Source organism: Polypterus senegalus, chromosome 3 (genome assembly GCF_016835505.1).
Source record: "Polypterus senegalus isolate Bchr_013 chromosome 3, ASM1683550v1, whole genome shotgun sequence".
Lineage (NCBI taxonomy): Eukaryota > Metazoa > Chordata > Cladistia > Polypteriformes > Polypteridae > Polypterus > Polypterus senegalus.
The window spans coordinates 92,445,362-92,460,699 of NC_053156.1; the positions used below are offsets into that span (position 1 = coordinate 92,445,362).

At 41.0% G+C, this 15,338-nt stretch overlaps 1 protein-coding gene across 1 annotated transcript in view; it reads right to left on the reverse strand.

Annotated features, from left to right (window-relative positions):
* Positions 1-15,338, reverse strand: part of klhl32 (kelch-like family member 32) — a 380,777-nt gene that overhangs the window by 68,945 nt on the left and 296,494 nt on the right. Inside the window, exon 7 of the mRNA XM_039747603.1 lies at positions 8,232-8,958. Coding sequence (XP_039603537.1) covers positions 8,232-8,958 — 727 coding nt within the window. The remainder of the gene's footprint in view (positions 1-8,231; positions 8,959-15,338) is intronic.

Below are 15,338 nucleotides of genomic sequence, written 5' to 3' on the forward strand. Positions count from 1 at the left end.
TTGGCAGGATTGGACATTATTGACTGCATTGCAACAGGCAGTATATGTAAAATACTCCAAAGTTTATAAGAGTTACATACTGTCAAAATGAATAACATGGACCTCTGTACATTAGCTCCCTTAACAGCAGATACTTATGTGTTACCAGATGGTAATGGACTAGTTGCACTGGTTTACTCTTGACCTCCCTGTGTGTATTGGCAAAAATAGTGAGATAAGCCTGAGGAAACTGCTCTCTCAAACATCTGGTGCCCGGCTGGGATCAGCATTCAGTAGCTACCAAACTGGAGTGTGAGCCTGTGGACTGCAAGGGTCAGCCAAACCGCACAAACACTCCCACCCTGGGTATCCATAAACCTGAAGTTGCATGAGTACTTCATATTGATTTTACACTTCCAAAAAAATGTAAATAAAATAAAATAAAAACTGAGTTGCAGGAAAATAAAGCAAAACATATTTAATTAAGATAATTCTTTTTTGAATAATGCCCTTAAAATTTTATGGTTTGATTAGTCTGTTATACAATGAGTAAAACAATCAATTATATAACATGCTCAGTAGGTATATATACATACATTGTGACGTGTGAGTCCCCGTCTTGCACCCCAAAACATGAGGCTGAGTCTCAGTACTTTAGCAAAACCAGCTTTATTCAGCTTGAAACAGGAACACCAGGGTTATTTATTGTAGCGGGATCTACCACTCTCCTATACATAGACACAGCAATCATGGAGGGTCGTGGCCAGTTAAGTGGCCAAGTTATACTGTTCCCTGCATATTTAATGTTCCTTCCATCACCCATCGATGACAGGCGCTTATAGCGTGATCGTAATCAGCTCGGATTTGCTTTTGTTGTGAGCTGCTTGCTACAGCGCCAGGAGCCTGTGGTTTCCCCGGCAGCTGATAAGCTGTCTTCCACAGACGTGGCGCTAGTCTTCGGTGTGTCATACCATTGGGGGGAGTCCCAAAATCGTTTAGAAATATATGTATATATTGTCAGGGATGCCAGGGGCAACGACCCGGCTGGGACGCCGTGAGGGACCGGAAGAGGGTCAGAGACCACCCTGGATCACGTGGGGGCCGCCTTCCTGGTTGCTCTGGGGGTCACCGCCAGGAGGCGCCCCAATGCCTTGGGGACCTGTTACCCCAGCACTTCTGCCACACCAGGAAGTGCTGGGGGGAAGATTTAGGGCGGCACCCGGAGAGCTGCCGGGAGGACAGCCGGCACTTCCGCCACGCTGGGGCGTGGCCAGAGGAGGAATGCCGGGAACACCTGGGGCTCATCCAGGGACTGTTTAAAAGGGGCCGTCTCCATTCATTCAGCGCTAGAGTCGGGTGGAAGAAGGACAAGGCAAGAAAGGAGAGTGGAGGCGGCCCGAGAAGAAGGCATTTGTGGCCAGGACTGTGTTTGGGGTTTGTGTGTGCACTTTGACTTGTAAATATTTGTGTAAATAAACATGTGGTGGTGATTAACAACATGTCTGCCTGTCTGTGTCCGGGCTGCGTCCACAATATATATATATATATATATGTTGTGATAAGGCGCTATATAGGCGCCCAACCCGACACAGACTGACAATGGAGGCACATGTACAAACTAAAGAAAAGATTTTATTTTTCTTCTTCACCACATGGGAAATGCCTTCCCTGTTTCCCACAGGCACGACACATTTCCATAAGCACGCAAAAGCAAAATAGAAAGCACAACTAAAATTTCTTCCTCCACTCCTCCCAGGCAGCTTCATCCTCCTCCTCCCGACTCTGGCGCCTCGAGTAGTGGCAGCAGGCTCCTCTTATAGCCCACCCGGAAGTGCTCCAGGTAATGACTGACCTAATTCAGGCTGCAATTCCGGGTGTGGCTGCATCACCGCATGAGTAAGTTGAGATTCTGAGGGTGGAAGTGGACAAAGGTGGCACCTACTTTGACAGAGGAGGCCTTGTTCTGTTTTGATAGTGTGATTGAGGCATTAAATGCTTTTCAACCACAATTACCATGTCAATTCAGCAAGTTTCTCCATCAAGATTTACTGTAACGTTTTCTCGAGGAATATGCCTGCCATATGCACATTTGTTGCATCTTTTAACACCTCCATCTCTTTTTCTGGACAGCTTAAGGTCTGGCCATTTTGAAATTACAGTCCTCTCCAATGTGGACACAGTTGTTTTAATCTGGTGTCCAGGCATGAGCCTGTGGAATAGTGGGTCTACAGCTAAGAAATCAACGGGCCATTTTTAAATAAATAAATAATTGAATGGCCGGCTTGATCTCTGTGAGTGTGTGTGCTCATGCAGCTGCGAAAGGTTGGTGAGGTAACTGGGATGTGATGCACCTGCATGTGAAAAGAGAGGTTAAAGGAAGGAGAGAGAGAAAGGCAGGAGTGAGCGACAGCCAGTGCAGGACAGGAGGAAGCAGGCGGATGGGAAGGCGAGCCCCAGGAAGAAGCGTGTGGCTGAGGGATCGCTCTTGTTGAACGACTATGGAGCAGGAGAGACAATTATGCTCAGGGTGTGCTCTCACCGGGAGGTGCCAGCAATCATCGGCAGTGCAAGCAGAGCAGGGCTCTGTGGCTCCCTGTGAAAGGCTGTGGGACTGGCAGCGGAAACACAGGCTGGAATAAAAGGTTATCTGTGCCTGTTGGATGGACATTTCTCTGTGTTGTGGGGCCTCATCAGGGTAAGATGGAGAGAAGTTAGTTTTAAAGGAAGGCCCCAAAATTATTTATTGGGATTTTTAACCTCTGCCGACACTCATTTTTATTGGATTATTTATTTATTTATTGAACACTTTTTGCACTATTGGACACTGTTTTTGATTGTTTCAATAAAAGCACCGGCACTGTTTTACGAACCCCTAGCTATGTTTGTGTGTTGTGTCCTCATCTGCTGGCTCATCCTTCAGGTTCAAGAGGCTTCCCAGAAGGACCTGGTAGTGTGGAGCTAACCCGCACCATCACAGAGCCATGCAGAACTCGTGCTTGTTGGTTAAAGCAGCAGCTTACCAGCATGACAAATATACAGTATTAAATGTATTTGAATGCAATGTCATTAAAGTCCCTGTTGGTGTAATGGTCAGGCATCCCAAAAACTTTTGTCCATAAATTGTAGGATGTGTGTTCACAGTGCATCTGCAACAGTCAACTGCTTTCCTGGCACATTTGTGGCAACTGGATCATATCTCATTATCCTTATTAAAGACGTCTATGATCTCAGTAGCACTGCATTCAGATCCTTGTTGTGTATTAGAGGTACCAGAGGTTTGTGATTAATTTCATGTGTGAAGAGGCGAAGCCCATACAAAAAAGCAGAGAACTCTTCATAGGACCAAAGAGTGACCAAGCATTCTTCCACTATCTAACCAAATTGTGTTTATGCTTCTGTATGGGCTCCAGAACAGAATGCCACTCATTTTACCACAACCACAACTCTTTCGAAGGTCACTGAATGGTTTAATTACTCTGACAAATTTGGGAGATAACAACCGAGATTGTGGACCACACCCAGTATTCTCCATAGACCATGAATATCTGATATTATCTTAAACTCTATAATAGCACCAGGCCTAGACAGATGACATTCTCATTAATGCAGTGTCCTACACAGTTCAACTATGACTGCCTCAGGATATATTAACAGAATATTCTTTCAGGATTTTCAGTGCTTTCTGCAGTCTTACTTTGTGTTTCTCTGCAGTCTTGACAAACACCAAGATGTCATCCATGTACACTTCCACTCCTTCAGTTATCTTGAATGGCATGTACATTTCCCTCTAAAATATGTCAGAACCAAATTGTAATACCAAATATGCGGGAAAAATACCTTCCTACTGGTGTGATCAAGGTTGTGAGTTTAGGCAATTCCTTCTCAAGTCTAATCTGCCAGAATCAACTGGCAGCATCTAACAGTGAAAACACATGTGTGGGCAAGCCTAGGTAATATTTTTTCTTTTGTAGGAAAAATAACTTCTTTCTTTTCTCCACTCTGATCAGCTGTTTCAGGTCTATGCAAATGAGTAATTTTCTATTTTTCTTGGGCACAGGAACCATCGGGACACATCGGTTGATTCTTTGATCTCCTTAATAATTCCAGACTCGGAGATCCAGTTTCCAGTTGACCATGGAAAGCACTATAGTAGATACAAGTATGGCAGTGGTTACACATATCCTTAATATGTTAAGCAAATCGACTTCAGAGTTGTTGGCTTGAATCACTTGAATTTTCTTCATGAATTCCATTCTTGTAGCAACACTACAGCCTAGAAGGTTGGTTGAAAATGACCTGCTAATTACATATACATTAAATCTAAATTTATGATCCTTGTGCCATGCTAAGGCTTTGGTCTCTTTCAGACAAACCAATTAATCACCTGGGGCCTCATGTATAAATGGTGCATACGCAAAGAAATGTTGCGTAAGAACGTTACCATGTTCAAATCTCGATGTATAAAACCTAAACTTGGCGTAAAGCCACGCACATTTCCACGGTACCTCATACCCTGGCGTACGCAAGTTCTCCGCTCGGTTTTGCAGACTGGCGGCACCCAGCATCAAAGCAGTGCTACTGTTCCTGTGTGGTTATCCTTTCTTTTTTAGATTAACATCCCTGACGCGGTTTTATAAATACACTGAAATTAACCGCATATTGTTTATTAGTTTAATGCATCTGATTGTAATTAACCAGTAACAATATAATGGTCCACAGAATGGTCAAACTATTCTAAATACCATAGCTGCTTTAGCGTTGTTACTCTCACTGCACCTTCTTCTTCTTTCAGCTGCTCCCGTTCGGCGTAGCCACAGCGGATCATCTTTTTCCATATTACTCTCACTGTACTCAGCGTATTTACTGTATATCACTGATCATCTGATTGGGGAATCAAAGATCTACAGAAGATGAGAAATAGAATTATCGGTATACAGCATCAAGCACATGCTGCCTCAGCCATGCTGTCTATTGAACTGCTTTCACATGGAAAACATTTCAAACCCTTTCCTGTACGGACCTCGTGGTTCATAAAGAGTTTCATCCCAAGAACTATAAACGCACTCAATCAAGTGCTCCTTGTAGAACTGTCTGTACTTATAAGTACAATTATCTCACTGTAAACTTGCAATACGGTTACAATACTGCACAACCTGCGCCACTTTATAAAGCGCAAATTTACATATGATGACAATATCATTTTTAAGATGAAACGCAGCAAAATATGTTTATTATATTATACAGATAAAACTTTAACTTCATTTAAATAATCTATATTGTTAATAATTAAACGTGCCAGGACACGGTGCCGCAGCGCTAGCTATTAGCTTGCGCTCCGTTCACGGATTGTTCCTGCCTCGCGCTGTATTCTTACTGGGACTGGCGTGACACTGGAAGGATAGATGGATGGAATAATTAAAAACGTACAACAAAGATATTTCAATGTTGCTTATAAGTTTTGAAGAATCGGTGTTCTAAGTTTACATATGGCTTAACATCTATTACAGAGTTGATTGTGTGGTGATTGGGTACTTGGAGGAAGAAAAGGAAAGACAGGAATTGGAGGTTAGTATGTTTGAAAGAGACAGTACTTCTGCAATATAAAGTATTTCATTGAAGGTCGCGCATGATGCAGCAAGCATCTGAGACATGGACAATCAGTGCGCCACCGTGCTCCCATGTTTAATAACATGATTTAACTCCTATCATCATGAAAATGATATCACGTATACATCTTAGTATTTTAATTATTCAGAGAACTGTAATATCATGAATGTAATAGATTCTGTGTCCTGCCGGAGGAAGAGAAAGCCGGTTTAAGAAGCAAGTAGTGATTCACACACATAGAGCACATAGAAGATCAAATATAAAACAAAGCATTTAACGTGCTACTTTAGTTACGATGGGATTTGAGAAACTAATAAATTAAACAATTTTATGATGAAGTTTATGATGTTCTACTTTAATGACAAAATAAACTACGTGATTAAAGTAGAAATTTAGAGATTAAAGTTGACATTTCATGCTTTTTTCCCCACTCTGTGCCTTTTTTTTTTCTCTGTACCCTAATAAGCTTTCATATGACACTCAGCTGGTGGGCTACGACTCGCCTTTTCACGGCGACTTTCATATGTGACAACTTCTTTTTTGTTTCGGGCACTGTGCGACTTTGTGAACTTGAGCTTTCGAGTTCTCCGCTATATCACTCGATCAGCTTCTTTTTGTTGTTTATACCACTGTTTAAACCAACAAATAGTACGTTTATACTTGCCTCCACTTGGTATTCGCTGAAATTCTTATATTTTCCCCTATGCTTTTCCCATTGTCTTTTCACAGAATGCTGAGCTTAAGGGCTATTTATATTGATTTGCATATTCAAAGAGGCGTAATTCTGGAAGGAGTTGGGGCGGGACAGCAGGTGTGTGCACGAGCGTTAGTTTTCACGCTGATCAGGATTCATGTAGTGGAAAAACGTGGAAGTTGGCGAACGCACAGATTCCTGCATCTGGAAGTTTCGGCTTTTGTGCTTACATCATGTTATAGTGCAAATTCTACGCACGGTGTTATGCATGAGACCCCAGGGCTTTCCCATGATTACACTTACGTTAACACCCCCCACCCCACAACAGCCCATCTATTTTCTGTTTAAACAGGCTTCCATTTACTTTTCAGGTCAACGTGCAAAGCAGGATTTGTAATCCCTTTTATTTTATGTAATCTAGGATCTTTTCTGATATAAAGTTCTATCTATCTATCTATCTATCTATCTATCTATCTATCTATCTATCTATCTATCTATCTATCTATCTATCTATCTATCTATCTATCTATCTATCTATCTATCTAGGTGTATCAATAGAACAAAAGCACATTTTGGGTGCACTTAACTTTATTACATGAAGTACATAGGTAACCATTGTAGTTTTCTGATTAATGTAATGGACTTTAAACTAAAAAATGGTTGCTTTGGTCTTCACCTAGGACTGAATGTGTGCTGCTGATATCCCAGCTGTAAAAAGCAAATGTCAATAGTTATATCTCTTGTGAGGGATGAACTGGGATCAAGATGCTTTGGACCCCACTTCATAACCTGGCAAGGAGGTCCAAATAACAAATGGTCAGGGATGGACTGACAATATCACCTTTATTGTCAGGACCCGTGTGGAAAGCGGGGGTGGCCTCCTAACAGCCACTTAGTGAAACCTGGGAAGGACTTCGGAACTGGAAAGGACAGCACACTCGCTGACTGCCTGCTATGGGCCGAGCATCTGTCTGTACCCTGGGTGACAGTGTCCTGTCTGTCAAGCCCCATAATGGACATCTGCAGGGCAGCACAGGAGTTGGGGTCCCAATGGTCCTGCACTGTCAAGTCCTGTGTGGACCACCAAGGGGAGCTCTTGGATAGTGAGAATATAAGGACTGCTGTAGTCCTGCCTGACCTGGAGGCAATTGATTAAACACTGGACATTCTTCCAGGACCGGAGTTAAAAGAGAGCTCTCTACTTGACTCGGGGAGTTGAACTTGGGAGGAAAAAGACAACACTTGCTTGGAGGAGCAAAGGAGGGATTAGAAAAGGGAGAAAGGAAAAAAAAGGATTACATTGCTGTGATTGGAGAAACAAGCTCTGTGTTCAATAAAAATGCCTTCACTTGAACCCAGACAGTCTGTGTGTTATGGTGTCTGTGGTTTTGGGGCTCAGTGACACCCCCTACAGGCCACACTCTGCTTTTAATGGTGTTCACTATTAAAAAATACCAAATACCTATTATGTGTTTGTGATTTCAGTCTGACTGTGTCCATTACTTGGAGTGTTTTCTACAATGCAAGGTAACATTTCCATATTGAGAAGATATAAACTGGCATCCTCTGGAGAGGATATTTAAACAATATGTTTCCAAAGAGCTATATTTTTAGAAACCCATGCTGCACATAATTTTTGACATTTTGTTGTTATATTGTTTCATAACATTTGTTACACCCTTCAAATAAATTAAAAGTAACTTCAAGGTTTTCCAGTGTTAATTCTGACAGACAATTAAAATATTCCCTTACTAAAGCAACCACATTTACATAAGTGTTTGGCTAGAATTCAAAGCCAGGGTCCCACATGTAAATGTGATGAATGCTGGAAATTTTTGCATCATGTTGTATAGTGCTACAGTGTAAGTTAAACACACAATCTGCCAATGTTAGTGTAATGGTACATATGTGCTTTTCTACTCAAAAACATCTTAAGAGAAATTGCTCTTACCAGATATCCAGAGCAAGCCATCTGAAACACACCCGGCGTGGCAAGACAGCGACCTGTCAAACGACTGCACAAAGGTCCACTTGTTTTTCTTGGGGCAGTATCTCTCAACTGTTGGCAAGACCTGGCGTAGTTCATTTCTTCCTCCCACTGCATACAAATATTTGTCAAGAGCCCCAAGAACAAAGTGCTCCCGACAATTTTTCATCTGAGCAATCTCAGTCCACTTATTACTCCGTGGGTCATAGCGGCAAGCAGTCCTTACAGCACACGAGCGGCCAGTCGCATGTTCTGCCTCCCCTCCGGCGACAAAAAGAAAATCCCCCATGGCGGCCACACAGTGATGACTCCTTCCTACTGGCATGGGGGCGAGCTCACTCCAGTTTGACACTCCAGCTATGTGAACATGCTCCTGATCCACTGGGTTAAAAAAACGTAGTTCTTTTACTTTGCAGATCTCCCTTTTTTTGCCACCGACAATATAGAGGGTTTCTGACTGGAAACGAGGCTTTGTTTGTAAGGTTTGCCAGATTGGCTGTGCATAGGTGCTGCGGTGGTACTCTAAGGCCTCATTGATCAATGAGGAGGCAGTTTTGCTGGTGCGCACCAGAGAGTGGGACTGCGCCAAATTATGGAGAGTGTCCACATCCATGAGTCCGTAGCGTACATATTGCAGAAGCTCTTCAGTGTATTGATAGCGACAATCGTGCTCAAGCCACCTCACTGCCAGCTGTAGAAAAGACAAAGAATCTTGTAAGAAATGTGTAAAAGGCAGACATTGTACAAAGTGGAATAATAAGCTTTTTATTTATTTTTTTAAACAAAAAAACTGAAAATACAACTGAAAATAACACACTCAAACCCATTAATCAAAGTAAGCATGGTGGAGGAAGACTATTCTGGACTGAAGAGCTGGTATATTTTCTCATCTCCTTTTATTTTATCCTCACAGGTGGCGCAGTGGTAGTGCTGCTGCTTTGCAGTAAGGAGACTGTGGAAGATGGTGGTTCGCTTCCTGGTTCTTCCCTGTGTGGATAGCACTTTGAGTACTGAGAAAAGCACTATATAAATGTAATGAATTATTATTGTTATCTCCCTCCGACATCCCCAAAGACATGTGATTCTCAATCAGCCTTGCATGAGTGTGCATGTGTGTGTCTGAATGGATTCAGTGTTGGACTGATGTTCTGTCCAGGGCTGAAAAAAGATTATTCACTTCTTCATTCTTTTTTGAAAAATATATTTAAAACATAGGGCATATTTTGTGGAACATGCAATATTTTGCTTATTTATCTTTACATGCAATACATGCAATACAATTTATTCATGATGGCCTTTTTTAGGAACAACAGTTCAGTAGATCCATCCATCCATTATCCAATCCGCTATATCCTAACTACAGGGTCACGGGGGTCTGCTGGAGCCAATCCCAACCAACATAGGGCGCAAGGCAGGAAACAAACCCTGGGCAGGGTGCCAGCCCACTGCAGGGTGGACACACACACACCCACATACCAAGCACACACTAGGGACAATTTAGGATCGCCAATGCACCTAACCTGCATGTCTTTGGACTGTGGGAGGAAACCGGAGCACCCGGAGAAAACCCACACAGACACGGGGAGAACATGCAAACTCCATGCAGGGAGGACCCAGGAAGCGAACCCAGGTCTCCTAACTGCGAGGCAGCAGCGCTACCAACTGCACCACCGTGCCGCCAATTCAATAGATTTATTTATTTTATTGATTTAGGCCTTGCAACTCAATATGAAATAATTAAGTAGTATTTGCCTTAAGATTTATTATGTTTAATTAACCTGAATGTTGTGGTTACAGAGGAAAATGGTAAGGTATTGGACTCACTGTTGAAAGTAACATTTGAATCAGATAATAAAAAGAATATCCAACATGTCTAACCCTGTCCTTACATGGACTGCTATACAGAAATTCCAGTCAGCCTTTGAACATCTTTTCTCTTGAGCAAGTCACCATAACATAGATGAGGAACTGAGAACTCAGCAGAAGACATTTCCCCAAGTTCCTACTTCTAAATCCAGACAAGACATCCTCATTCTGATGATGAGAATGCTTTTGATGTGTTGTTTCTCTGTGTAAAGTTAAACCTGTGTTAAAGTTAATCTAAATGTTATCCTTCTGTTATGTTGGCATTTTAAAATATCATCATATAGAAAAAAATATGCAACTTCTAAAGGTGTACAGTGTGTAGAACAGGGGTTGGCAACATCGGTCCTGGAGGGCCAGAGTGGGTGCAGGTTTTTGTTCCAACCCAATTAATTAATTAGAAACCAATCTTTGCCAGTCTCAGACCTTATTTAATTGTATGGCTTGTTAGTTTGCAATGTTAGGTTCTTATATCGTAGATTTTTTTTCCTTTCCAAGGATATCATCCAAATAATATTCAGTCTGTCTCATTTTGCTATTAAGTGTTTTATTAACACTGGAATCCCTGAAGCCTACAAAAAAACTCATAATCCCGGCTCACTATAAATTCCTTCGCACCTCTACCATCGGCGTCTTTTGTTTTGTAAATGTGTTGATCAGCACAAAGAGCAAGCAGCCAGCCAGCTCAAGCCAAAGCTCCTTATCTGTGTGTGATGTGCCAGGAGTTGTATAGGGTAAATAATACAGTATATCGTTATTTGGAATACATGCATTTCATGTGTGTTTCATGTCTACAAAGATATGGGTAAATGTAGGATAAAAGGAAATGTGAGGCAAGAAATGATGAGCACATACTTAAAGCAGACACTTTTTCCATGTTATACTAATAATGACATGAAGTGTATAATGTGTGAAGACTTTAGTCCAAATATCATATAAACACATGCGCTTTTATTCAAGAATATAACCAAAGGGGAAAAAAAAGCATTTGATTTACATGTTGCTGTCAATGAGGTAAGCAATCAAGCTCTCAGTCCATTATCGCCATGATGGTTGTCAGTTTTCTTTGGTGCTCAAAATGAGTTTTAAAATGGCAATCTAATCTACATTTGTCTCATCACTAGCTGCAGCTAATGACAGAAAGCTAGGCAGTGAAGGCCTTTGTCCAGCCTGACAAAACAGTATTATGCTCAAAGAAGATCCACATACAAATAAATACGTCAAAGAATAAAACACAATCTACTTAGGGTGTAAATAAATGGGACAGTGTGCACAGCAACACAATCTAACAGTATGGCTAAACAATCTGAATGTTATTCATGCCAAAGTGGTAGCTAGACTTAAAAAACCTAACTGAGATGAAATATAAGCAAATTAAATGTCTTTAATGATTCTCCAAAAGCTTTCAATACTATTCTTTGCTTTTGTACTACTTCAGCTTGAACAGTCAGGAAAGTCAAAGAGATCTGCATATCAGATCACATTTGCTGATGGTAGAAAAAGCTACCACTTAGACTTCTAGGGCACCATTCTGAGACACATTACTGCACTAGTCAGGAAACAGCAACCCTTCAACAATTCAAAAATGCCCCCCAAAGAGAAACATGAATTTCTCGATAGGTTGCTGGCAAATCTTTGTTCAAATTACATAACCCCAGTTAATATTAGAAGTATAAAATTCAAAAGAAGTAATGTTTTTACTATGGAGAACTTTGGAGCTTCTGAGAGGTGCCACACATGTGTGTATAGAGGACAGATTAAGGGCTCTGGTGATGGTAATTTCCCACCACTCTAGGGGTTGCCGCTGTGTGAAGATTGATGGTTAAACCACCACTGATGTCACTTCTGGTGTCCAGCCACCTGGACCTGCCTCTACCTATGGGAAGGACTAATTAACAAAGGATCTGTCATCTTTGTTCAGTTCACTTTGCAACTTGTATCTGTAAAAGATGCCTCTGTCATTATTGCAGCACGTTTTATTGTTTTCCAAACCTTCAATTATATGTGTCACCAGGGTGATGCCCCAGCTCTTTGTCAGTCTCATATTTTACAATAGATTATGTCAATGAAAGCTTGGATCTATAGCCTTGTATTCAAAGAATCAAGTACCATGTGATTCAAATCACTCATGTACCACTGATCAAGTTATCGATTATATCACCAAGGATCTGTGATCTATCAGTACCTGCACAATCCAGACATCTCTCAATAACTGTTCACATTATCAGAAACAGCAAAGCACAACTCACTTAAGAAACAAAATCACTCATTGAAGCATCTTCCCAACTGTATATTAAAGAAATGATTTGTACAATTAATTATTCCATCAGTCACCCCCCTTTCAAACTCACCTTTCCAACAGAAAGTTTTGGGTATCAGATAGGAAGGACACAAAACCAGTGCATGCCAGGATGGAGACTCCCATACCAGCATGAGGTGCGATTTACAAAACTCATTCTTAGTGATGAGTGAAGCGATTTGCCACAATTGAATCTTTAGTGTTTCAGCAAAACTTTTTGCAAAATAAATTGCATTTCAGTTCTGATGAAATGTATGCCAGTCACACAAGAAGAGTTTTTTTCTGACTTAATTTCACATGCATCTGCCTGTAATTTAGTATTTAAATAAAGATCTCTAATGCAAAAAAAAAAAAAAAAAATCATCAAAGAATGTGCATTTTCTCAACTAGCATAAATGGTGGCAGCAAAGGGGCAATTCAGAAGGATTTTGGCATTGGCATCTTTCTGTACACTGTTCTGTTTTCCTGTGGTGGAATCCTAGTAATGTGTACAGTGGTGCATTTTCCCATGTCTTCATTAGGATAATATTTAGCACGTCACAATTTTAAAAAATGTACTGCACTCCACTGTAGTGATAAGAACATTAGAACAATCTGGACGAGAGCAGGCCATTCAGCCCAACAAAGCTCATTGGTCCTACCCACTTGATTCTTCCAAAATAACATCAGTCGAGTTTTGAGAGTCTCTAAAGTCTTACTGTCTACCACATTACTTGGTAGCTTGTTCCAAGTGTCTATTGTTCTTTGTGTAAAGAAAAACGTTCTAATGAAATTTACCCTCAACAAGTGTCCCCGTGTTCTTGATGAGCTCATTTTAAAATACAAGTCTCGATCCACTGTACTAATTCCCTTCATAATTTTAAACACTTCAATCATGTCACCTCTTAAACTTCTTTTGCTTAAAATGTAAAGGCTCAGCTCTTGTAATCTTTCCTCATAATTCAACCCCTGGAATCAGCCTAGTTGCTCTTCTCTGGTCTTTTTCCAGCACTTCTATGACCTTTTTGTGGCCTGGAGACCAAAAAGATGTGAAGCAGAGACATACGTAGAATTGATTTTAGCAGTGTGCTACAAATTACATTTGTGATGCAGCTGAAGAAAAGACCACAAGTAAGAAGAGAAGTGTCATCAAAGCTTTAGGGTGTTTTACTCCTTGTTTTCCACCCAAAAATCCCTTTAGTGTGTTTTGTATTAAACAATTGCAAAAACGGCTGCAAAACGAATTTCAGGATCAGTTTCATTAAAATGCAAGCATATTGAAACAAGTTTTGCTCATTACTACTTATCTTATATACTGTATAATTGTCTACACTTGGAAGTGTGTGTGTCTGTCTGGCCCGGAAGTGAGAAGTGGAGTCGGCATAAGGGCTCCATGAGGCCAGCGCGTCGGCAAAACGAAACATCTGAAGAGAGAGTCATTCGCTTATCTGTTATTACAGAAGTGTGGCGTGCACATCGGCAAAACGAAACTTCCGAAGAAAGACAAATGCTTAGCCGCTAATGCACAAACGATGTGAGCATGTCAGCAAAACGAATCCTCCTAGGAGAGAGATGCCCAGAGTAGATCCTTTCAATTAACTGACATCTCTACATTTCAATTTTTTTTCTGACGATTTCAATAGTTTCTCGGACCCCGGGCTTTTTACAGCACAGGCTTACACAGCTACTTATAAAATAATGCTAAGCAGTAAAATCCAGAAGACACAAGTTGTTTTACATAAAGTATCATGTTGCTCCTCTGAGAGCCCCAGAGGCTCTTTATAAACTTGAAATATAAGCTTCTACTTCAGGAACAGGTGAGAAGATTCGCACATCTAATAAAGAGATAAAAACAAAGCGGCAATGATAGACAGAACAAACTGGCCCAGGATGAACAGTCCAAATATGCCTGATATGATGACAAACGAGAAAATGGTGAGGAGTGGAGGGATGCTCTCGAGCCAACACATCACTTAAAATAATCCACAGACACCACATAGTCCAGTCACACAGGTTGTTATTTATATGAACAAGTGATCCACAGAATTTGAGGGCACAGGCTACATAAAGATAAAACAATAATCCCTTGTCACTTTGGGGCCTACCTCAACGATACTTAATATTCTGTCCCTGGCTTACCTTTGTCCTCCTGTGTCAGTCTCCACCTCAGTGATACTGGTGCATTCCTCCCCTCTTTCTCCACTTCCTTGGCAGGTGAACCCTTGCTTCCATTTAACTTTCAGCTCCAGGTTTATATCCACCAAGGAATAAAGTAAGATGCAAAATTTATAGTGTCACATCCTGTGATGTGAGAAGCATGGCAAATGTGGTCATATGACCAAACTCAAAATGGGGTTGCATAAATAAAGTGGTAATAAAAATCAACTTTCTAACTGGAACACTGGTATAGGAAATGAGAGGTGCATGTATGAAAAAATGATAAAACAAGTGAAAATACACAAATAACTGATGCTTATATTACAGATGGTTCCTTGGCCTCAACTTTGTGCAGTGGCCTATTCCGACTCTGAGAGGGCACAAATGCCTCTCCACGCCCTTCCATCCTTGACAGTGGCTTATTTTAGAATGTTCTGGCATTACCTTTGGAAATGTGTACTTCTTCAGCAAGAAGAATGTAAATACTCTAAATAATGGTATGCAAATCTATATCATACAAAGACACGAAAGGTCTATAAGCTTCACCAAAGTTTGTCTGCATCATAACATCCCCACTAGTATCAGGGCCTATGCTCAAAAGATCAACAGATTTGGTCACTATTTTGCACTAATGATCACACATCTCGTTTCATCACTTTATGCATGGTGGGTTTTAAGACAATGTCTGACATCTCTCTATTATAAAACAAAACCTGTGGAACGACTGACTAGGAGACGATACATGATCTTCACGTTAAGGTCATGAAAGACAA